At 40.0% G+C, this 25,441-nt stretch overlaps 1 protein-coding gene across 2 annotated transcripts in view; it reads left to right on the forward strand.

The window, feature by feature from the left end:
- Positions 1-25,441, forward strand: part of MID1 (midline 1) — a 183,177-nt gene that overhangs the window by 69,234 nt on the left and 88,502 nt on the right. For both annotated transcript variants that reach the window (XM_081221958.1, XM_081221959.1), the window contains exon 3: positions 23,286-23,381. In XM_081221958.1, the coding sequence (XP_081078084.1) occupies positions 23,286-23,381 (96 nt within the window). The remainder of the gene's footprint in view (positions 1-23,285; positions 23,382-25,441) is intronic.

A 25,441-nucleotide genomic window follows, 5' to 3' on the forward strand; every position in this document is an offset into this window, starting at 1 on the left:
AGAAGATCAGTGATAGGAGTTAATACCAAGCATGTCTTCGGACAAGAAAGTGTTAGGTGCTAAGACACCTGCTGATGGTTCCCTGATCCTTCCCAGGTAAGCTCTGCAGTTGAGGTTGTCTTTGTAGGATGGACAAGAGGCGTGGAAAATGTTTGAAAAAATAAGTTCTATTTGTTTCACACTATGATTGCGAAAACAGCTCTAAAGGAGACGGAGCGTGGTCATTAAATACCACTGAACCCTTGACACATAATTTTCATGAAACAAAACCAAAACGTTTCAGAACTTTTTCCCCCCCAAATTGAGACAAAATTGTTCTTCCTTTCACCCTTTCTAAATATTGGTTTGTTTGGGGGTTTTATTGTTACTGTTTAAAGAATAATTATTACCTTAAAGTATTTAAAAATTTTTTTCCTAAGTCATAAATTCCATGCAATAAGACAATAAGCAGAGAGCGTCATGCCAGAACATTCCAGGCGTGCCTGAAACTCCACAGCAGGATGGATCCAGGAAGCAGCCTCATGGAGCCTGGCCATTTATCTTGTAAAGTCTCAAACTACCATGCGAAGCCCCTAGAGGACATGCTGTTGTTTGGGAGTTCCATTTAAAATACATTAGCAATATTCAATATTTTTCTAAAGTTCTGGAAATCTACACTATAAGCTTATTCAGATGTATTATTTGTTTCTTCCAGCAGCCAGCGCTGCCAGACAGAACTAAAGAAGGAAAAAATAAGATAATATAAATGTGAGAATCATGACTAGTATAAACTGATAAACAAAAGTTTTTTAAGAGCAACAGATCAAGCACAGTCTTGTTTGGGGGCTTTAAAGTAGCATTATTTGGGATGGGTTTCTTTCTCCCAATCCCCGCCCCCCTTCCTCCGTCATTCAGAAATAATCATCTTATCACTACAGGGATACATCCCATTTTGAAGACATTTACCTGGGGCCTTTTCTTCTCTTTTAATTTTGTGACCTGAATATTGGTGTGACTTTCATCCTTTGGGCAAGTACAGGGATTACTAGATGTACTGAAGGAAGATAAGAGCCTTTCCATGATTGGAGACTGAGCAAAGGGTGGAGAACAATATTTTTTTTCTTATTTCACAACAGACCCAGGCTCCCAAAATTACCTCCTGAGTTTGTCAGATGGTATCATGATAGCCTACTAGGTGTTGAATATTTCATTCATCTGGGCTAGAAATTCCACATTTTTCAAGAAGGGCTGAAACTTTCCTTAATGTTCTCTACCTTAGGTTTCACAAACACGCTTACACCCAGATATTTTTTCTTGTGAAAACCCTGAAGTAAGTCAAGGTGTACATACGTAATGATCTAAAATTTATCTTTGAAAGGAGATAGGCTATATTTTCACAAATTAGAGTTTATAATTATGTTGCATTTTTACTCTATGGGACGGCACCATTTTTTACCTAGTCTGAATTCATCTATTAGCCTTTCCGTACAAATTTGAACCCAAACTTTCATCAGGCTGAATATTGATAGATCTCCCTCTAATTGATACAGATCTAAATAAGAATGAAGTCCTAATAAAAGTTGGGGAGAGGGACTTCCCTGGTGGCGCAGCAGTTAAGTATCCGCCTGCCAATACAGAGGACACAGGTTCGATCCCTGGTCTGGGAAGATCCCACATGCCGTGGAGCAACTAAGCCTGTGCGCCGCCACTGCTGAGCCCCCACGCCGCAACTACTGAAGCTCACGCTCCGCAACAAGAGAAGCCGCCACAATGAGAAGCCCGTGCACCACAACGAAGAGTAGCCCCCGCTCGCCGCAACTAGAGAAAGCCCGCATGCAGCAGCAAAGACCCAACGCAGCCAATAATAAATAAATAATAAATTAATTAATTTTAAAAAAAGTTTGGGGGAAACCTGTGGTGTTAAAGAAGGAATGATGACATGGAATACTATATATATTTCTGTGCTTAAGTTGGATTCAGTCCTGTTATTGTTTATGAAATGCTAAATTGGGTCAATGACCCAGAGTTCGTTTTATTTAGAGTGAGTTGGATATGGAAATGCAACAATATTTCCCTTCTTCTGAAAAATCTTCTGGTAAAGATTTCAGTTCATGGTAGAAAAGCTTTTCCCAAACTAAGGTCTTTTCATTAAGTCCTGGTAAGCAGTTCTAAGCATGCCTTTTCCCAGAAGAGGTCTTTCCACATGGTGCAGCTAATGTTGATGAGATTTCAAATCCTCTTGGTTCTAACCAGTGTCACTTAGATGAGGAACCTTGCTTATTGGCTCCTTCCCCCTTAAGTGTAACCTTGGAAATCCCTACCTTCCCTTTGAAGTACGGACTCTCCCTTTGGCATCTCAATTCGTAAAGCCAGTGCAACACGTGCTCATAACAGGCATTTTCCTGTTACAAGGAGGCCAATGTTACAAGAGGTTACAAGGGAGCAAGAACAACAACAAAAAAGAATGAAATAAATTGACTTTTTAGAGAATGATGCCGTAAGGATCAAGACATAAATCTACTCCAGAAGTTGGATGGTGTAGGAGGAGAACAGGCTTTGGAGTCAAATGGAACTGGGCTCAGAGGTCCAGCTCCAGCGTTCACTAGCTGTGTGAACTTGGGAAAGTAAGTCTCTCTGAGTATGTTTCTCCATCAATAAAGATCAGGGTAATATAATAATACATTCCTTATAGCATTATTAAGGGGACTAGGGATAAAATATGCAAAATACTTGGCACACAGTATATGTTCAATAAATGGTAGCTGCTATTATCCTTGCTACTACTAGTACTACTACTCCTGTTGCTGCTATTAGGGCTGTTGCTACTACTAATCTACTACTATTATTATTGTTACTATTACGACTCCTATTGCATGTGGAAAGAGGAATTACCTCCTCTAGTTCTAAACAAATCAGTCATTACCTCATCCTAGCCCACCTTTCTACTGTGATGGGAGAATGACCAAGTGCTTTGGAATCAGATAAACTCAAGAGTAACTTAGGAAGAGTGATAGGACCATAGAGGCTTTGAGAACTTGAGTACGTTCCTAATGCTGTTTGTGTGGCTGTGAACATTGTTTTTCTGAAATCAAATATTGTCAGGGGTGTTGAGATTTATCTCATGGTCAATATTTGGTCTTTCAAAGCTCATCAATACATAACATACTTCGAACTGGATTAGAAGTTTGTAGACTTTGTTGTGTGGGTTTTATCATGAGCATTTATAAACCAGTGAGTGTGTCATATAGGGAGGATTATTATATGTTTGGTACATGTTAGTTGAACTAAGACTTTGACTTAATGAACTGGAATTGAGTTGCCCTAAAAACTGCTCAAGAAAAGTAAACTCAAATGTAATTCTGGTGGCTCCTACCAGTGTGACATGGTTGGAGTCTCTTTGAAATCTTTTGCATTTGAAATAGAATGGAATGGAGTACTTCAGTTACTCCCAGCACCAAGGTCCATTTATGTTCCATTGCAATTTAGATATTTATTGATCTTAGTGTTCAGAGGGGAAGACACTAAGATTAGCACAAAGGTACTTTTGTCATTAAGGATGTTACTGTCTAGTAAACCTGGCTGCTATGTTTAATCTATGATCATTTAAAAATTTTTTAGTTTTCATTATAAGGTCATATTAGTTGAAGGAAAGAATGTATTTAGAGCAGCAAGGGTTCAGTTCAACCCTTTTATTCTTCAGTGTTTGGTTTAGACACTATTTCTTTCTTTAAAAAATATTTTATTTATTTATTTTTGGCTGGGTTGGGTCTTTGTTGTTGCGTGAGGGCTTTCTCTAGTTGCGGCGAACGGGGGCTACTCTTCGTTGCGGTTCACAGGCTTCTCATTGCGGTGGCTTCTCTTGTTGCGGAGCACGGGCTCAGTAGTTGCAGCACGCGGGCTCAGTAGTTGTGGCTCGTGGGCTCTAGAGCGCAGGCTCAGTAGTTGTGGCACATGGGCTTAGTTGCTCCACAGCATGTGGGATCTTCCCAGACCAGGGCTCAAACCCGTGTCCCTTGCATTGGCAGGCAGATTCTTAACCACTGTGCCACCAGGGAAGTCCTAGATACTATTTCTGATGTTAATCACCACATTAAGTCTTAAATTTCCCACCCCAGAAGCCCTCATCGTAGCCCTTTCATTTCTTAAAACTGGCAGACATTGGTAAATAATGGGCTACAACATTTTTTTTTAAGGTCTTGAGCACTTATTCTAAGAGCACAAAGTACCCTATGGAGACATTGTATACACTAGTAGCAAGGAGAAAATGTTCCTTTTATTTTTATAATTGTTTTGGAAAAACCATATGATTGCCAAAGACAGCATGCACATGGTCAATTTGGATTCATCCCAACTTTAAAAAAAATCTGCAAAACACATTAATGGTTGTAATGTATACAGTTGAGATTTTTTTGAACCTGCCTTCCAGCTGTACATTTGTAATGTTTAATTTAGGTGAAAATTCTATGAAGGCTTTAATTGATATATGATCCAGAAGTGTGTTAACCATGTCAAATGGCCATTGATTTTGCCAAATTCCATCTTATGCCATAAGAACATAATCCACACTAGGTTCCATTAGTGGTGAAAAACTCCCCAGATAGATTTGACTCTTAAGTCAAATGGTAAAATGGCTGCCTGGAAATAAACAAACCAGAGTCCTAGGGAGTCTGATTAGGCCTGGAAAATCCAGTGGAAATACCTAGCTCTGGAAGGTTCCAGAAGTCTTTGAAGTAAGGTTTTCTCCCTTACAGCCCCTACCCTCCCACATTCCTCTATCCATCCCTCCTTAACTTGCCTACCTGTGCTCAGAAAATTTGCCCTTGGGGTTTTTATTTTGTGATTTGAACTCATTTCTGCAATTTCCTCTTACGCTTCTTGGAAACTTCTTGTAACAGACACTAAACTACAATTTCAGGTTGATGTGTTGAGGAGACACTTGGCTATACTACAAAATGCAAATCATGTAAAACGACTTTCGTGTCCTCGTTTTTAAACCCTTGTTGTACTTTAGGACTAAAGGAAGGAAAATGTTTGTCAAGTGACAACTTCTTCCTGTTTTTCCATCTCGATGCATGTAATTGGTTATCAAAAGGGATGGCCTGCACGTAGCCTGCTGCAGAGTACCTTGAAGAATATTTCCTTCAGATTCAAGTTTTAAAGTTAGTGATTTTAGATATTGAGAAGTTGGAATAACCAGCTCTGAATGACTGGAGGGAAAACCTGTTACTAGCACCTGAACTCCATGTTTTCTGTTTGTCTGTAATCCCCAAACTAGTGTCTGCTGGTTTTCATCTGCTAAGTTCCAATAGCAACTTTCTAGGCAAAGAAGAGGAGATGGAGCCCTGGGGGTGAGGCCTTTCTTTTCAGCACAAGTACAGGAAAGAATTAAGGTTTTTGACAGAGAAGGAGACAGACCTACTGCCTTTGGTATCTTCCATAGAATGTCAGAATGAATCCTTCCAGAAAGCTCTCAATAGAATCAGAAGTGCCCATTTGGGGGAACTGGAAAAACTTCCAACTTCCAGGCAGCACCAGCGTAGCTCTGTCATTGGAGAACTTTCTGTACCCCCTAAATTCATTCTCAGGATTTGGGACTAATGTGTTGAAATATTTTCCCAAACTCTGTAGGAACCCTCCTCCACCTACCCTGCCATCTCTCTGCCCACTCACCCACCCATCCACCCATTTTGTTAAGCAAATATTTGTTGAGAATCTACTATGCAACGAACAAAGTACCTAATCTACTGTGCGTTAGGTACTTTGAATCCAGTGGGGAAAAAGAGAGACAGGAGTCCTGTCCTAATGATGCTTTCCTTCAAGGGAGTTTACACCTTTTCCACCTGAAGTCCTCTAACTATAAGAAGAGGCAGGGAGAGTCTCAGTATGTGCTACTGGAGGACGTTGGCCCTGGTAGATTTAACGTTCACCAAGTCGACTATTTGGGTGGAATTCTCATTACCCGCACCATATATTCAACTTCGTGGCCTATGACTCCAAGGATAAGATACTCTTGTCTCAGATGATCAAGGACAAACTGACTCTCATACCTTGAAGCAATGCATCAGATCCTATCACTGAGCTAGTTTCTTTCTGAACCTCTTTCTGTGACCCACTGAGCATTCTGCAGACAACAGCTAGAACCATTGGTGTGGAATACTAACAGCGCAGGAAACAGACTGAGATCACAGGCAGAACTCTCTGGACTGATTTCATGAGTCCTTGGTGCTCTGAAGGATCTGGGAATCTCCCAAATCTTGGAACCTTGCAAAGGCCCTCTAAAGGGGTCTACTTTCTCAAGTTCTGCAGGCAGCATGCAGGGGTCTGCCTCTATCCGAGCTTCCATTCCCATCTCATAAAGCACTTGTACAGTGGTGGTGAACATAGGCCCAATCACTCTGTTGTCCATATATCAGGAGCGTAATAGACCCACTTCTGGTGTTGCATGTCCAATAACCGACCACTGGCCCTGATTTCCTCTGTAAAGTCTCAGGAACTAAATGGTCATTAAGATTCATGCCAACAAATCTAGATTCCACGAGGAGCCAGGAACCCACTTACCTGCAATCTTTCAGCCTCCCTCTGATCCCAAGGGCTGGCTGTAGCCAGAATCAAATCTCTCTCTTTTTTTTTTTAATACTCTTTTTTTATTAGTTTCTGCTTTATAACAAAGTGAATCAGTCCTACATATACATCTGTTCCCACATCCCTTCCCTCATGCATCTCCCTCCCTCCCACCCTCCCCATCCCACCCCTCCAGGCGGTCACAAAGCACCGAGCTGATCTCCCTGTGCTCTGCGGCTGCTTCCCACTATCTATCTACCTTACGTTTGGTAGTGTATATATGTCCATGCCTCTCTTTCGCTTTGTCACAGCTTACCCTTCCCCCTCCCCATATCCTCAAGTCCATTCTCAAGCAGGTCTGTGTCTTTATTCCCGTTTTACCCCTAGGTTCTTCATGACATTTTTTTTTAATTCCATATATATGTGTTAACATACGGTATTTGTCTTTCTCTTTCTGACTTACTTCATTCTGTATGACAGACTCTAGGTCTATCCACCTCATTACAAATAGCTCAGTTTCGTTTCTTTTTATGGCTGAGTAATATTCCATTGTATATATGTGCCACATCTTCTTTATCCATTCATCCGATGATGGACACTTAGGTTGTTTCCAGCTCCGGGCTATTGTGAATAGAGCTGCAATGAACATTTTGGTACATGTCTCTTTTTTTTTTTTTTTTTTTGCGGTACGCGGGCCTCTTACTGCTGTGGCCTCTCCCATTGCGGAGCACAGGCTCCGGACGTGCAGGCTCAGCAGCCATGGCCCACGGGCCCACCCACTCTGCGGCATGTGGGATCTTCCCGGACCGGGGTGCGAACCTGTGTCCCCTGCATCGGCAGGCGGACTCCCAACCACTGCGCCACCAGGGAAGCCCAATGTCTCTTTTTGAATTATGGTTTTCTCAGGGTATATGCCTAGTAGTGGGATTGCTGGGTCATATGGTAGTTCTATTTTTAGTTTTTTAAGGAACCTCCATACTGTTCTCCATAGTGGCTGTACCAATTCACATTCCCACCAGCAGTGCAAGAGGGTTCCCTTTTCTCCACACCCTCTCCAGCATTTATTGTTTCTAGATTTTTTGATGATGGCCATTCTGACTGGTGTGAGATGATATCTCATTGTAGTTTTGATTTGCATTTCTCTAATGAGAATCAAATCTCTTTGGCATACCATCCTAGAGTGGGCTCCTAAGGGGCCCTGTTTTCTAGATCTAGGATTTTTGTGTAGGGCTAGAATACACTTGGGGAGCTAGAGACCAATAGCAGGACTATCAGATTCTCTAGCAATATCATTCCATCCTGACAACACAAAACGTGCCTTTCTGATTGGTCCACCTCCAAGCTCTTCTGCATATATGCTGTTGCATAATCACATCAATCCCTCCCATGATGCTCCGGTTTACCTTTGTATCCTGAGCACCAAAGATGCCACGTTTCATTAAACCTACATGAAGTTCCCCTTAGATACATTAAAAAAATTTTTTTTCTAGTTTTGTACCAGCTTACTTTTATTTTTTTTAATTTATTTTTATTGAAGTATAGTTGATCTACAGTGTTGTGTTAATTTCAGGTGTACAGCAAAGTGATTCCGTTATACATACATAAATTTTTTTTCACATTCTGTTCCCTTACAGATTATTACAAAATACTGAGTATAGTTCCCTGTGCTATACAGTAGGACCTTGTTGTTTATCTCTTTTATATATAATAGTCTGTATCTATTAATCCCAAACTCCTAATTTATCCTTTCCCCGCCCTTCATTTTTTAAAAAAATTTAAAATGTCTGATTGTTTGGTTGTTGGGGAAACTATAGCTGTAAATAGTATTCATTTTCAAGAAAACTGATTAAATGTTAAAATTCAGGAAACCACTGTAATCAACTTTAATCAGGAAGAGAAAGTTAAATATGCAGCTAAGTTTCTTTAGTTGTTATTATATAAAATAGAATAATATTGCAAAGAAAAATTGGATAAAAGAATAAAAATCACAGTGCTAACATGTGGTTGAAGAAGTATTGGAGGTTACTGGTAGTGTAAATTCTCTGATTATTACCAGACAGAGATGAGCTTTATTTGATGGAGATGGATCATTATTAAGTCATCCGTCTGATCTCCAGCCAGCAGCACGATCTAATGATTTCATTCCTGGATTATTTTTAATGCATAGAATTAGAGCTGTATGGGAAGCGTTTGCTATTATTTTAATAGTACAGTTTCCTCCTAAATTGCTTTTGTTAAGTAAAATCATGTTGCGTTGGAATAGAGTATGTATTTTCTTAGTAATGCTTCACAATTCCTTGTCTTACAATTCAATAAATCATCTTACACCTGTCAGCACATAGAGTCTAAGATTTATTGCCTGATCCATTGCGTAGTAGATAGTTCCTTGGCCAGAGAGCAATTTCTGAAACTAATTTAATCAAAGTGTTTTTATGATTTAGTGAACTCTGGCTTCATGTCTCAAATATGTATTGATGTCTTCAGAAAGGTATGACTTAATCCTATCCAATTTTGAAATAGAATTAAGATTTGGCTTGATGTGATTTCTGTTACAGATAGAAGAATATCTTTAGTTGCATGAATATTACTCACGTCCTCCTTTATTGAATAAGCATTTATTGGTGCCTCTAGCCCTCTGCCAGATTCTGAGATGCCATGGGGGGAATGAAAAATTCTAGATGGGTGGAAAGATGTAGCCAAGGGCTCAGAAGGAACAACGGATGTTGCAGTTCTTGACCAATAAGGAATCCATTGTAACTGAAGTTGAATGTTCATTGTGCAGGGCGGTGGTAGTTATAGCTGGCTTCTACTGGGGAAATTCTAAACCTACTACAGTTTTTCTTTTAATTTTTTATTTTATATTGGAGTATAGTTGATTTACAATTGTAATCCGAAACTCCTAATTTATCCCTCCCCACCACATTTCCCCTTTAGTAACCATAAGTTTGCTTTCGAAGTCTGTGAGTCTGTTTCTGTTTTGTAGATAAGTTCATTTGCATCTTTGTTTTTTGGGGTTTTTTTTAGATTCCACATGTAAGTGGTATCATATGGTATTTGTCTTTCTCTGACTTCTCTTTAGTATCATAATCTCTAGGTCCATTCATGTTGCTGCAAATGGCATTATTTCATTCTTTTTTATGGCTGAGTAATATTCCACTGTATAAATATACCACATATTCTTTATCCATTCATCTGTCGATGGACATTTAGGTTTGCTTCCATGTCTTGGCTATTGTGAATAGTGCTGCAGTGAACATTGGGGTGCATGTATCTTTTAGAATTATTAAACCCACTATTGTTTTGAGGACTTTGCATCCCAACTCGGGAGTTTGAGCTTAATCCTTTAAGAATGGACAGCTTTTTGAACTTTTGAAAATGTGATGGTGCAGTAAAATACAGGCTTACTGGGATGATGACTTTGGTGGCCATGCATGGACCCGACTGGCTGGGCAAAAGTTAGAGGAATGAAAGCCAGCAATTTATGGAAGAAGATGGTTAGAGTAGTAACCTTGGAAGAAAAGTTAAGGCTGAAGCCAAAGGGTCTTTTAATGAGCAACCAAACAGCCTTAGAGAGTGATTAAGAGAAGGCACGAATGAGAAGTCTGAGTCTCAGGTGATGTTCCGGTGCTCACCTGGGGAATGGTAATATCCTTTATATCCTCTGTAAAGACTAGAAAGTAGAAAGTAGGAAGAAATTTCAAAGGGGCACGTGATGCAGTTAAGAATGGTGAGTTTAAAATAACAAGGGGGCTTCCCTGGTGGCTCACTGGTTGAGAGTCCGCCTGCCGACGCAGGGGACGCGGGTTCATGCCCCGGGTCCGGGAAGATCCCACATGCCGCGGAGCGGCTGGGCCCGTGAGCCATGGCCGCTGACCCTGCGCGTCCGGAGCCTGTGCTCCGCAGCGGGAGAGGCCACAACAGTGAGAGGCCCGCGTACTGCAAAAAAAAAAAAGAAAAAGAAAACAAAGTTATTAAAATAACAAGGGATCATCATAGCTAAGAGTCGGTCAGATTTGAGATCTGAGATCAGAATTTGAATATCATCAGGACAGAGGAGAGAATCGAAGCTGTAAAAGAGAATGCATTTACTGAGGGAATGTGTATATTTGAAGTCACTGCTGTGTCATAATTGTTTGGACATGGAAAGAACACGTTCTGGTGAAAGACTTGCTTGCAGTCCACAATACACGGTGTGAAAGTCTGCCTTTATAGTAAATGCCTTTGATTCGAAAATGTCTTCGTTAGCCATATTAAGTGACGCTTCATTCAAATAAAAGAAAGACATTGCAGGAAGGCAGTGGTTAGGGGAAGGCCACTACGTGTGATTTAGTACCGCCACTTAATTATTGAGCAGTCTCTGATGTCGTATGTCCTATCACAGTGGTTGACCAAGTCACAGACATTTGAAAATCAAATGACAAAGGTCACACTAAAAAATCCTGAGGGCGAAGTTTAACATGTTGGCTTTCAGCTTTATACATTTCGTGTCAAACGAAATCTTCAAGAGGTGCACTTACTCCAGCCAGTGGCGGAGGGGGGGCATTGTATTTCGTCAAAAACAAATGAGTTTGGGTCCTCTGCTGGCTGACGGCCCTCTCCCCCTTTCAACACCATTCAAAAAAAATTTTTTTAAACAGCGTTTGTAAGTAATCGAGAATACGCTAGGGCAGCTTCACCAAGACTGTTGTTGTTGTTTTGTTTTTTTCTGGCACATTCTGAACATCTGAGTTCCGTGTATGTTTTTATTAGAAAAAGCAATTTGGAATGGCTAATGGTAAAGGGGTAAAAAGCATGGATGAGTGAGGTGCACATCCATTCCCAAACCTTCCCCCTGCCATGACGTTGGGTCATCTTCCCCCACCTCCAAAATTCTCCAGCCCTCCTTTGTCCCTGTGTCTTGGCTGGCACTCTCTTCCATTATGCTTCCTGTTCCCCAGTGGAGACCAAGGAACCAGGGGAAAGCCCAAGAATAGGGCCTGATGACAGAGACTTGAGTAATAAGATCCAAAGGTGTCCATGAGAAAGACAAGGTGGAAAGAGCAGTATGGGGATCACTTACCTGTAGCTTTTCCTGTCTTTAAAATGTTTAACCACATCCCCGCCCAGACACACACACTGAAGGATGTTACAACATTCGTGTAGGTGGTTCTCAAACATTAGCACTCACAGAATCCCCTGAAGGGTTTATTAAACCACAGGTTGCTGGACCCCCTGCCTCTAGCGTTTCTGATTCAGCAGGTCTAAGAATTTGCCTTTCCAACCAGCTCCCTGGGGAAGCTGTTGCTGTTGATCCAGGAATTCCTAGTCTCTGTTCTAGACTCTACAGATAGGACAAGATGAGACTTTGTAATTCATGATTCTTAAAACCGGCAAGTCTCCTCCAAGTTCTCTGAATATTGGACCGTTTTCTCCCACTGGGTTAAAAGCAACTGACTTTAAAAACATTTTTTTTAAGTGACATTCACTCTTTGTCTTTCCTTTTAGCAAAACACTGTATATGTAAATTAAAATATATTCCAGGGAAATGAGAGTTAGTTCATTTTTTAAATACAGTGACCCTTAAATTGTCTCTAGTCATGTGTATACAAACCAACTCTGGGAAAATGGCTTAATAATTTGCTGTAAAGCACTGCAAATTAAATAATTAACTCTCCAGATTGTTTTTGTTGTTGTTGTTTTAACTAGCAGACAGGTGGCCATCCATCAAAGAAACAATACTAAAGCCAAGATGGAAGGAATTAAATGTTATCCCTGTGGTTTCCATCATTTCAGACATTTGCATTTTACCTTTTAAACCACAGAGGAGTTTCTAGTCCTCAGGGCAGTTGTATTGCCTCTGTTGACCTTTAAAAGAATCTGGGTAGGGGAATGAATCTATTCTTTTGTCATCAGAGTCCTTAAATTTTTTTCCCTAAATCTTTAATTTACCATATAAAAAATCTTGTTTAATTATAAACATCTACAATCTGCTTCTCTTATATTTCTGGGGAAGTAATGACTGTTAAAATCAACAAACCAAATTTGTATGCTACTAATACTGTTCAAAGAATAAACTGAGGTAACCACTCAGGAATTATTTTTAGACATTAGGAATACTTGAATGATTCAACAAAGCATTCCCCTATATTTTCAAGTCAAAAGAGCCCTCTACGTTTCTTTTTAAACTTTTATTTATTTATTTAATTTACTTTTGGCTGCGTGGGTCTTCGTTGCTCTGTGTGGGCTTCTCTCTAGTTGCGGAGAGCGGGGGCTACTCTTCATTGCGGTGCGCGGGCTTCTCATTGCGGTGGCTTCTCTTGTTGCAGAGCACGGGCTCTAGGCGCGCGGCTCCAGTAGTTGTGGCACACGGGCTCAGTAGTTGTGGCTCGCGGGCTCTAGAGCGCAGGCTCAGTAGTTGTGGCGCACGGGTTTAGTTGCTCCGCGGCATGTGGGATCTTCCTGGACCAGGGCTCGAACCTGTGTCCCCTGCACTGGCAGGCGGATTCTTAACCACTGTACCACCAGGGAAGTCCCCCTCTAAATTTCTTAACAGTAATAGTCAGTGTTCCCTGCAGAGCACTGTTTCAGTAAAGTTCCTGGGATTTCCTATGATACATTCACATAAATTTGCAGTTCTAGTGTAGCTATATATAATTTTATTCCTGCACTTATTATGTACATATGCTACATTACAGAAATGTTCCTTTTGTTCTGAATAACTCTTAAAGTGTAAAACTAGTAAATTGAGTACATGATTAATTTTTGTACACCGTATCACAATCCAGCTACTTGGCAACCTGGTTTTGAGCAAGAGTTCTCACAGTTGGTTGCATGTTAGAATCTCCTGCGGAGTTTTAAAGATCCCAATCCCTGGACCTCACCCCAATCTAAGTAATTCATACTCTCTGGTTGGGAAGAGGGTGTAGACCAAGCATGGTATTTGTGTAGCCCCCCAAGTGAGTGCAGAGTGCAGACCAGGGTGGGAACCACTCACCCAGTGGATGGTTGTCATCTTGCTTCCTTCCTTCCTTCCATAACTTTCATGTTGCTTTAATTTGGACTCAGTCAACTCACTTTGATTGGACAAAGACAGCCTCAGTCCTACTAAAAGCAGAGGAAATGGCTAAGTAAAGGTGGTGAAGTCAGGGATGAAGGATGCAGTGAATTCAAGGAATTTGAGATTCAAACGCCTGAAACCCAAGGAAGGTTCTGTCTTTGAAGGTTACACAGGACTGAGAAACAATGCCATGCTTTCATATTCTTCTTTGATTCTCTAGGCTGTCCCAAATGGGGAATTCTCTTACACAACATTGATTTTGTAAATTCTTAACAGACCAGACCCACTTTGGATGGAATGGAATTTTAATCTATATATTTTTTTAGTCGAAGATTGTAACCTCCCTTGACTTTAATACTTTTTCCACTACCCAGATGGGGATATGACTTTTGTGAACATCATGAACCCTTTTTGGGAATGCCACAAATTCAGGAGCAAAGCTGACCATGTATTGAATTTTAATTCATTTTCAGCAGCGGGTCCAGAAAAGGCATATTCCTCTAAAACTTAAAATTATTTTTTATACCTTTATTGGAGTATAATTGCTCTACAATGTTGTGTTAGTTTCTGTTGTATAACAAAGTGAATCAGCTATACGTATATATATGTCCCCATATCCCCTCCCCTCTTGAGCCTCCCTCCCACCCTCCCAACCCACCCCGCTAGGTGGTCACAAAGCACTGAGCTGATCTCCCTGTGCAATGCGGCAGCTTCCCACTAGCTATCTGTTTTACATTTGGTAGTGTATATATGTCCATGCCACTCTCTCACTTCATCCCAGCTTCCCCCCGCCCACCACCCTCCACAGGGTCCTCAAGTCCGTTCTCCATGTCTGCATCTTTATTCCTGCCCTGCCACTAGGTTCATCGGTACCATTTTTTTTAGATTCCATATATGTGCGTTAGCATACGGTGTTTGTTTTTCTCTTTCTGACTTCACTCTGTATGACAGACTCTAGGTCCATCCACCTCACTACAGATAATTCAGTTTCGTTTCTTTTTATGGCTGAGTAATATTCCATTGTGTATATGTGCCACATCTTCTTTATCCATTCATCTGTCGATGAACATTTAGGTTGCTTTCATGTCCTGGCTATTGTAAATAGTGCTGCAATGAACACTGCGGTACTTATATCTTTTTGAATTATAGAAAAACCTAAAAATTTGAGGAAATAAAAATTGCTGTAGAAACAAAGCAAATCATAGTTACCTATGCAAAATTATTAGATCAAAGACTCAACTGTTTTAGCCTGAAATACATTCGATATATTCACTTCAGTCAACATGAAGTATAGGTATTGGCTTAGAAAAAGATTTCGTCTTCCCACAGTATCTTAAGAATAAAAATGTAAAAAAAAATGTTTCCATTCATCGAAGGTTAAGCATCCACCATGAGACATTCAGGTCTGGTAAAAGTGTTTGATGGCATCAGTTAAAACCCTATTTAAGTAGAAAGGCCAGAACATGTTTGTTAATGAGTATCTGGCAATGTCATCATCTACTTAAGGCAGAGAAAAGGGGATAAAGTCAAAGTTATTCAATCTCTGAGTGATGGAGGAAGTAAAGCTTGAAGTGACATATACAAACAACATGTATGACATCCATCAATAGCAGGAGATTTTAAAGACATTAATTACCCAGTGCTCTGAGGTCTCCTTTGAGGTATATTTTATGATTAAGAAAAAAGATAGTGAGGAAAAGAAAACTGATGGAAACAGCAGTCGATGAGTAATTCCACAATGGAGGTGTACTCACAACCCAACACTTTATACTTATTTGCAGAATGGAAAGAACTGACTAATCCTTGTGCTGTGCCTTTTTTTTTAAATTGAAGTATAGTCAGTTTACAATGTTGTGTTAGTTTCTGGTGTACAGCACAGTGATTGTTATATATATGTGTGTGTGGGGGGGTGTCTGTATTCTTTTTCATATTCTTTTCCATTATAGTTTATTACAAGATATTGAATATAGTTCCCTGTGCTATAGAGTAGGTCCTTGTTGTTTATCTGTTTTATACACAGTAGCTTGCATCTGCCAATCCAAACTCCTAATTAATCCCCCCCACCATGTTCCCCTTTGGTAATCATAAGTTTGTTTTCTGTGTCTGTGAATCTGTTTCTGTTTTGTAAATAAGTTCATTTGTATCATATTTTAGATTCCACATATAAGTGGTATCATATGATATTTGTCTTTCTCTATCTGGCTTACTTCTCTTAGTATGCTAACCTCTAGGTCTATCCATGTTGCTGCAAATGGCATTATTCTATTCTTTTTTATGACTGAGTACTATTCCATTGTATATATGTACCGCATCTTCTTTATCCATTCATCTGTCGATGGACATCTAAGTTGTTTCCACTTCTTGGCTATTGTGAGTAGCGCTGCCATGAACATTGGGGTGCGTGTATCCTTTCAAATTAGAGTTTTCTCCAGATATATGCCCATTGTCTTCTTTACTTACTTTTGACCATGTTCTTGCTGTAGCAACCTTGATCCAACTTAAGATTCTTTCCTACTTTTTCCTTGTCTGAATCTTGTGCTCCTCTGAACAAAGGTTGCAGAGGAATTTATTCAGACATTGCATTTTACCGGTGATTTAATGCTATTTTCTTTCTTTTGTGAGTTAAAAATTATTTGGGTATCCAACAGAAGATCATCTCCTTTAGAATTTTGAGTACCTGAATGATTGAAATTTTAGCCATACTCCTACACTCTCATGTTAGGCAAATTGAGTTACACTGAAATTTTTAAGTGGTTTGGACCAATAGAGAAAATACTCTGTATTAATTAATAAGAAGGCCATGGATTATTTTTTTAAGATTTTTTTTTCAAGGAGACAGCAATTTTCTGTAAAGGGCCAGGACTCAGTTTTTGTCACTGTAGCACAAAAGCAGAGAGAAACCATCAACGAATGGGAGTATCTGTGTTCGCATGAAATTTTATGGACAAAGAAATTTGAATTTCCTATATTTCTCATGTGTCCCACAATTTTATCCTTCTTCTGATTTAAAAAGATCATTTAAAAACGTAAAAACCATTTCTACCTGGCACGCCATAGAAAAATAGACAGCAGGCCTGTGGGCTGTAGTTTGCTGACCCCTGGTTTAGGAGACTAAATATTCCCCCAACTTGAAAGTTCTCACTTGATCAAAATAACTAACTACTATTAGTCTGTTCTCCAATAGCCCCATAATCTTTTCACCATCTAATTCTTGACTGACAAATTGGTCACCTCTCTTGAGACAACCCCATGGATCTGCTATGGCAGCCCAGAGTGCTGGGTTGAGGAGGATTCGAGAACCTGACTGGGGACAGTGACCAGAGAAGACAGCAGGACGGCTGCCATATTGGACCTTCATGGCTCTTACCCCTATGCTGTCATCTTACAAAATGCTCCCCATAGGTTCCAATGATAAAAGTCATAGTCACTTTCTCTAAAACATTTCTCTCAGGAGACCAATTTATTTTTTTAATAATCGAGATATTCCTTTTTTATTGAATGAAAGATTCTTTAAATTCTATAGTGCTTTACAGTTTTCAAAAGTTTCACACACATGATTTCATGTAATCCCATAATAACCCTTTCCCCCCCCTACCCCTGTATTGTCCCTCTCCCCTTCCCTCTCCCCTCTGGTAACCACTAGTTTGTAGGAGATCATTATTTTGAAGTTCAGAGACTTTCAAAGCTTTCTAGGAGTCCAGCTCCCTTCACTCAATATTGATTCTCAAAACTGACAAATGTGTTATTGGTCAGTTGCTCAGCTCTCTTACTACAGGCAGAAATAGGGCCGAGGGATGAGGAATGAACAAGAAAGGCCACTCACATCTCTAATACCTGGAAGGAAGTAGTCATCGTGGGATCTGCTAAAATTACAACTAAATGAATATAATTATACTAAGAGATTGACTTATCTCCGTTAACATCAGAAAGTTCTTCTAGGCCGTAAGCGGTATTTAAAAATTGTTCTCTGTATATTATTGACTACCAGATTACAGTAATAAACACTGAACTCCTGACGATGGAATTTATAAATATATGGTGCAGATTCCGTGGTGTTAATATAGAAATATCAAATAAAACCTGACAAGGTAAATACAGTATTGCATATCAAAATGGCTTAAATTGTCGTCCATGGAAAACTAGACTTAAATTTGTATGCAGATTGGGTTTTATTAGGTTTTTGCAGCTCCCTGGGCGACCTGTCTTGCCAGGGCATTTGGAAATGTTAACTATCATAACCAGTGAAAAAAGGCATTAAAAAATCAAGCCAGCATAAATCACACAGATTTGCGGTCTGTCATGAGTTGAACCTGAAGATAGCCTTCAATTCCTGCAACGTAATTAAAACATCTTAAGAGTTTAGTTACATGTTAAGAATTTATGCTTTTATGCAGGTGGCATGTGTTAATACGGGTGTGTTTTTATATTAAGGATTGTGATTAAAGTTTGTTAGAAAAAATATACGGATGGTGGCACTCGACGTGTTCATATCCTGGTTGTGCTGGGGGGGCGGTGTTGGGTGTCAGGGCTATGAACACAGTTCCCGAGTGTCACTCTGAATATTATGAAATGGAACAAGCCAGATCTGTGTTTGCCTTGAAAGGTATCCAGACTTAATATTATACTTTAAAGACATTCTGAAGCGTTGACTTCAGAATAAGAGCAAACATTCTTTAAGCCTGGACAAACCCGAAAGGAATTACTGAAATCTCCTGTTTCAGGCATACATTTTCATAGTAGTGCTCAATGACAAGTCATTGATTCCCTGTAATCTGACCCTTAGGTACAGGTCTCCAAAGGCTAAAATGAGGGGTATTTTTGTCTGCTTACCTTGCTATTTGATTGGGTCTCGGTGTATGTAGAAGTACAAAGCTCATCTGTTAAGTTGGATTTCCTACTCTCAGCTGGTGTCCATAAACATGCCTAAAGGCTTGTATGGAGATGGGTTGTACAATCAGCTATCCTGCCATGATTGTTCAGTGATCAACTCAGGAGGCTGAGTCTGGCTCCATGAAAATGCATTAGAAGTGTATGTGTTAAAACAATAATTACAGGAAAAATTAGTCATCCTTTCGGGAGAAAGTATGCAGGCGAGCCTCATTCTTGAAGCAACACATGTTTTACAATGTTGTCTTTCACAAATTTGACTTGTACCCAACCTTTTGCTTAATATGAAGAAATGAAATCTGACTCATTGCATCTTTACCTTTAGAAGGACCATTTGGAATTATTTATATTCCTCTTCTTTTGGTGGTGATGGCATGGCGGGAGGGGGCGTGTTGAATTACAGCAAATAGTCGCACACTTACAAAAGCCTCATCTTTCTCAACAAAGGCTTCCTTTCCCTTCCTAAAGTAAAAGGGGTACTATAAAAAAAAATACCTGGGAGAGAGATAATGAATTAAGGCTAGGAACAGCTTGATTTTAGGTAGAATTTGAAATAGATGTGTCAGTGATAATTGCTAGACTGTCTAGTCACGTAAACGCTTGTTTATTCAACAGTATATTATTTGCCTTCCCTGAGACCTTGTGATCTAACGGAGTGGTATAGCATCCCTTCAGGATGCTTCTAAACTGTCAAGTCTCTCTTCTTGGGTTCAGACTCAACACTACCAATGAGAAAAGCCTTACAGGGTAGAAGTCGTTCTTTTAACAATCTATAGTAGTTGCTAAGTGAACTTACTAGTTAGTTGATTTACTGCATTCAATTTCAGAAGTGTTCTCCAATGAATATTCAGTTTTCCATGGTAATTGTTCCCACAGTGAATGTTTGAGGATTTATAATGGGAACGGACTAAGCCATGATGGGTATACAGCAGGTACTCAGTATATACTGTGGTTTTCTTATGCTCTCTCCTTGGTAGTAGAATTATTTCCTGCCATGCAGATGCACTCCAGAGGGAAGAGCATGTGCCCGGGCCCAGGAAGGAGCTTGGCCTATGGGCCAAATCTCCCTCACCACCTGTTTTTTTTTGTTTGTTTGTTTGTTTGTTTTGCGGTACGCGGGCCTCTCACCGTTGTGGCCTCTCCCGTTGCGGAGCACAGGCTCCGGACGCGCAGGCTCAGCGGCCATGACTCACGGGCCCAGCCGCTCCGTGGCATTTGGGATCTTCCCGGGCTGGGGCACGAACCCGTGTCCCCTACATCGGCAGACGGACTCTCAACCACCATGCCACCAGGGAAGCCCTCACCACCTGTTTTTGTAAATAAAGTTTTATTGGCACACAGCCCTGCCCACTTGTTTACATATTGTCTATGGCCACTTTCTTACTAAAACAGGAGAATCGAGTAGCTGTGACAGAGAGCATATGGCCAACAAAGCCTAAACTATTTACTACCTGGCCCTTTGCAGAAAAGGTTTGTTGACCCCTCTTCTAGACTCTGATGCTCTGCTGTCCAGTAATGTAGCCACAAGCCACATGTGGTAGCTGAGTGTTTGAAATGTGGCCGTTGTGAATCAAGATATGTTATATGTATAAAACACACACCAGATGCCAAAGACTTAGTAAAAAGAAAGAAAAAGAATGTAAAAGAGCTCATCAGTTTTAAAATATTGATTATGTGTTGAAATAATAATATTTTGGAAATTAAGTCAAATATATTGTTAAAATTAATTTTACCTGTTTCTTTTTAATTTTTTTTAAAAAATATGACCATTAGAAAATTTTAGATGTGACTCCCATTGGTGGCTCACATGGTATTTCTAATGACACTGCTGGTTTAGAACCTGGAATTTGGAGGCTGTGATCTGTACAAAAGGTTAGAAAGAGGGAAGAGAAAACAAAGCCTTGTATTAGCAAATATCTTTCAAAAGCAATACAATCTTCTGTTAATTTGGCTATTCCTCATAAGAAGGAATACTCAAAACTAACAGATTAGGACGTCTATGGAAAAAGTTTTAGTTGAATTCTCCCAGAAGACCCTAACTCAGAATTCGAATTGGGAGGTGATCCCGGAAGCATCTGGAAGGGAAAGCGGAGGTGGAACAGAGAAGGAGAGGAAGCGGAAAGAGGGCATGGTCAGGAGCAGGTGATGGCTGTGGGCATCGGGCTCCTGCCCGTGCGGGCGCTCGGGAGATTTTCTGAAACACGACTCAGAGTGATCGCACCTGGAGGTGGGGGAGCTGGGCAGTTCATCCACCGACTGCCAGTAGTTGCTGGATGAGGGCTGCTCCTAGGGGCATCAACCTCCCTTCTCCTCCCCAGCACCCCCGCCTGCCCTGCCTGGGGCCAGAAAAAGCCCTGGAGCCTAAAGGAACAGGTATTTGCAGCAAAAAGCCACCAGCAAGCTTGAGAACGGTGACTGCCTGAGGCATGGGGTTGGCCCCCACCCAGCCCCCTGCCCTGTAGTGTCTCGTACTGACACCAAACAATGTTTCACGCTACAATTCATGATTTCTTCAACAAGCATTTGTATACTTCCTGGTGTGTTTTCATTTTCTCCTCTGAACTGAACAGTAGCATAAATGGGTGCCTTTATTGTTTCTACACATCATGGATGGGAAAACTGGGCCCAAGCGTCATTTGTCCAGGAGAATTCAGCTGGGGTCGTAGCCCCAGGCCCCTCACTCTACGTGTGTGGCCGCTCATGCCTGACTCCTTGGACTTCTACAAAGTTCAGCTCCATAAGGAGATGGAAATGTATTGATGTTTTCGAGGTGAGAACAGGAAACTAGAACTTTTTTGGGGGGTACTCTAGAATTCCTTAGATATCCATAGGGAAGTAGATACTTATATCCACTTTAGTCCCAAGACTCTGATGCCAAAAAATGTTCTCTCTCGTTTGCACAAGGCACAGTCAAAATCAAGGGGTTATAGGACCCACCGATCACCACATAGGATGTTAGTGATACAGTTAAATTCGAGAAAACTCCACAGAAGTCCCCGTAGTGGAAGCTTATGGATGCATGGCTCATTGAGGACTGGATTTGGTTACCTGCCCATTACCCGGGCTCTCTTGAAAAGTGTTGTCAGTCCCTTTGGTACCTCTTGGAAACAAGTCTCTCTCTCAGCTTCATTTCCCTTTATTATACTTCTAAGTGACTCGGTAATTCTTTGTGGACTTCAGTAACACTTGTACTATTTAAATTTGAATAACCCCAAAGGATCTAGATAGGTCAATGTGTTTAAACCACAGGCTTTAGTCTGCATATTAGTTGATTAAAAACAGATTTTATACATGATGTATCCTTAATAAAGGGAGGGGAAAGTAAGCAGATGTTTGTAAAGTCTAAATGTGTTAGATTATATTTATTTGGATCTCTTGCTGACTAGCTTAAGAAGTCATACCTATGACAGTTGAACTTTAAACAGTTTCATGATGTATTTCCCTGGTAATTTCCTGCTCTGAAGGGTCAGCCAAAAAGAAAAGTAAAAGGATTCCCTAAGACGAACATACCAAAAGAAGTTGACAAATATACCATAAAGTGGTCATATCCAAGTCAAAGATGCTGAATAATGGAAGGTGTTGAAATTATTCTCTAGTCTCGGACCATAAAGTGGTTGCACTTTGTTTAGTTCAAACAGTAGAAAAACATTTGGCTTTTGTGCTGGTGGTAAAGAGCTTTGAAAGCAAGTTTTTCGTTGATGCAAACATGAGGTCATTAAGTTGCAACTAAATCATTCTGTCTGGTTCATTCTCTGACTTTTTGTGGTATCCCACCCTTTGAGGGAGAAACGAGTCTTTTTCTCCCGTAAAATATTTATATTTGAGACCCTTTGAGGGTCTCAAAGTCGAAATGGAAGATTTCCTGTTGATCTTCCAGTCCAGATAAAATAATGCCCCAAACCTCCCTCTGAATTCTGAACACATGAGAATTACAGAAAAAATATTTAAAAATGGATTTTAAAGAATAATAACCAAGCTTAAACATAAGTGGAAAGTCTCCGAGGATCAGAAATGAAAGGAAATGCAGACGTGAGAGGGGGGAAGTGCGAGGAGGTAGTGGGGACCCGAGGGGGAACATGGTGGAGTACGTCCCGCACGTGGCAGCAGAAATTAACACAACATTGTAAATCAACTATACTTCAATAAGCTAAATTTCAAAAACTTTTGATGTTCTAAAGGAACAGGGAATAGTTCTAGATTCTTAAGGAGGACAGTGATAGGAAAAATGTAGCATTCAAGGAAATTTGATCTGGCATTGATAGGTTGATAGGCAAAGAATAGAAGCATGTACAGTGAAACGTACTATGAGTAAACGTGTATGATGAGGACTTCTTATCAATGCCTATAAATGACCATAGTGTCATCAATAGCTGGACAGTTCAGACCTTCTTCCAACGGATTGACCTCAGCCTGCCCATAAGATGGTAAATTCTAAAAATCCAACAGTAGTTGATTTGATGCGGGAATATATTCTTTCTATTATTGCCATTTCTGATTCAGGTAAAGGAATTAGAAATCCAATTACCTCTTTCTCCCTCGTTCACAACCTGCAAGTAACCTATGACTAATTATTCAGTGAAATATGCCTGAGTTCGTACAGGAAGCAGGGACAAAAAGAGTGAGATCTGAACATTTTGAAAATAATCTTTTACACTGTTGACTTTTCAAAATCCGGTTTAAATCTGTAAGTACTTGAAACTGCGTAGATTTCATTGAGATTTCTTTAAAACTGTATCCATTTTCCTGAGTATGAGTAATTTTGTATATACTAAAGTATTAAAAGTATGCAGAATAATATTTTCCTCTCTTTTTTTTTGAACAGCAAAACTTAGAGAGTAACCTCACCAACCTTATTAAGAGGAACACGGAACTGGAGACGCTCTTGGCTAAACTCATACAAACATGTCAACATGTGGAGGTGAGTATCTCTGTGCTATTTTTCATATGAAAACTGCTTGATCACAGTTTTTATACCCTCACCCTTTATATTTCTCCAATGGGAATCTTCTTAAAGTCAGAGTTTTTGCAGTAGCTAGATATCCAACATGGATGAAATTAGAAGGAACTAGAACCTTCGAGAATCTCTCCCCATCCACTGCTTTGCTCTGCCCCCGCTCCTATCACAGCTCTCCCTGATCCAGCTTTCCTTAGCATTCCTAATCTTGTAGATTTGAATCACTCTTACAAAGAACAGCCCCCAAAAGCACAATTTAAAAGGTGTTGTATTAGTTTCTCAGGGCTGCTGTAACCAATCACCACAAACTTGGATGGCATAAAACACAGACATTGATTCTCTTGCCATTCTGAAGGCCGGAAGTCCAAAATCAAGGTGTTGGCAAGGCCTTGCTCGTTCTGAAGGCCCTTGGGGGGTGTCCTTTCATGCCTCTTCCCACCTCCTAGTGGATGCCGGCAATCCTTGGCGTTCCTTGGCTTGTGGCTGCATCACTCTAATCTCGGCCTCTGTCGTCACGTGGCCTCCTCCCTGTGTGTCTCTGTGTCTGTGTCCAAATCTCCTTCCTACAAGGACGCCTGTCATTGGATTAGGCTCCACGTTACTCTAGTATGAACTCACTTTAAATTGATTCCATCTGCAAAGACCCCATTTCCAAATAAGGTCATATTTACAGATACCAGGGGTTAGGACTTGGACATGCCTCTTCTTGGCGGGGGGGGGGATACAATTCATCCCACTACAGGTATGTATTAAATACATCTTGGTTGTCAGATATGTTTCCATGAAATTGACCACAACTGCAGCATGTTGGGATTAAGTCAAGAGCATGCAGGCAGCACTGACAGGAAGGGCGAGTTGCAGAGCCCAGATCTTTCTAACCCTCTGCTTAGAACAGATTCGCTTTTGGCAGTGATCTTTCGATGGAGCATTTGGAGCCTTGCTGATTTAACAACATTGTAAATAATAGTGAACAGGCATAATGTTTTCATTATAGGGTGAAGTGAGTAGGTATTATAGAATTAAATGGATGAACAAAACAATGATCCATGTGCTATATTTCATTTTTATGACGTGATGGCATTTGATGTTTAGGACCATAAGAAAGAATTATTTCTCTTCAGTTAAAAAAAAAAAAAAGAAAGAAAAGAAAAAATTACCTGTGTTGTATGGCAAAATCTTACAAATGCATTATGGATTAGGTGATTATTGCATTCAGTTTCAACTAGTTACTTCTTAAAGCATTAGTGTCTGGTTTCTATTATGGCCTTTAGTGATTTCAGAACAACTGTCTTGCTCCTAATGCAATATTCGTGTGGCTTGAACTTACAAAAATGCTGTTCATCCTCATATGTAAAATTACATTCTGTAATGTTCAGTAATTTCATATGATAGATAGATGTGTCATTCACGAAATTTACAAGCAGATTCTATTTTTATTTCAAAAGATTAGGTATTTAGTTGACATACAGGCTTTTAAAATAAAGCTATTACTGAATTGATGGCAGCAGACTTTCAAATAGACACATACATGCCATTAGAAGTTATTCTAGACAAAGAGTAAAGAATACTCATTCCATTCACTGTTATTATTTCTGTATAAAAGCTTTGGAATGGAAAGAAACGTGTGTGGGTGAATAAATTTGGTATTTAGGAAGTTGATTCTAGGTAAAAATCAAAGAAAATTATAAGTAGAAAAATAGTGATACCAGCAGTACCTATTTTTACGTGTTCCCTTATTCATAGTTATTCGTATTCTCAAAGTATACTTTTTAAAAATTGAGCATCTAAATCTCATATAATAATCAAATGAGTCTGCCTCGAAATTTATTTAATCTTTGATCAAGGAATAAGCAAGATGATAAAGCTGACTTAAAGGAGGATTCATATCAGAAACTGATACGTACAAACATGGGGGTTGGGAGGTAAAAGAATGCTAGAGTAAGATAGCTAAATTCAATGCAAAACTGGTTGGTGACCTAAGGGGCAATAAAATCATTACATTTGAGCAAAATAAGGTGCATACC

Source organism: Mesoplodon bidens (assembly GCF_964165515.1).
Source record: "Mesoplodon bidens genome assembly, chromosome: X".
In the NCBI taxonomy this organism is placed as follows: Eukaryota; Metazoa; Chordata; class Mammalia; order Artiodactyla; family Ziphiidae; genus Mesoplodon; species Mesoplodon bidens.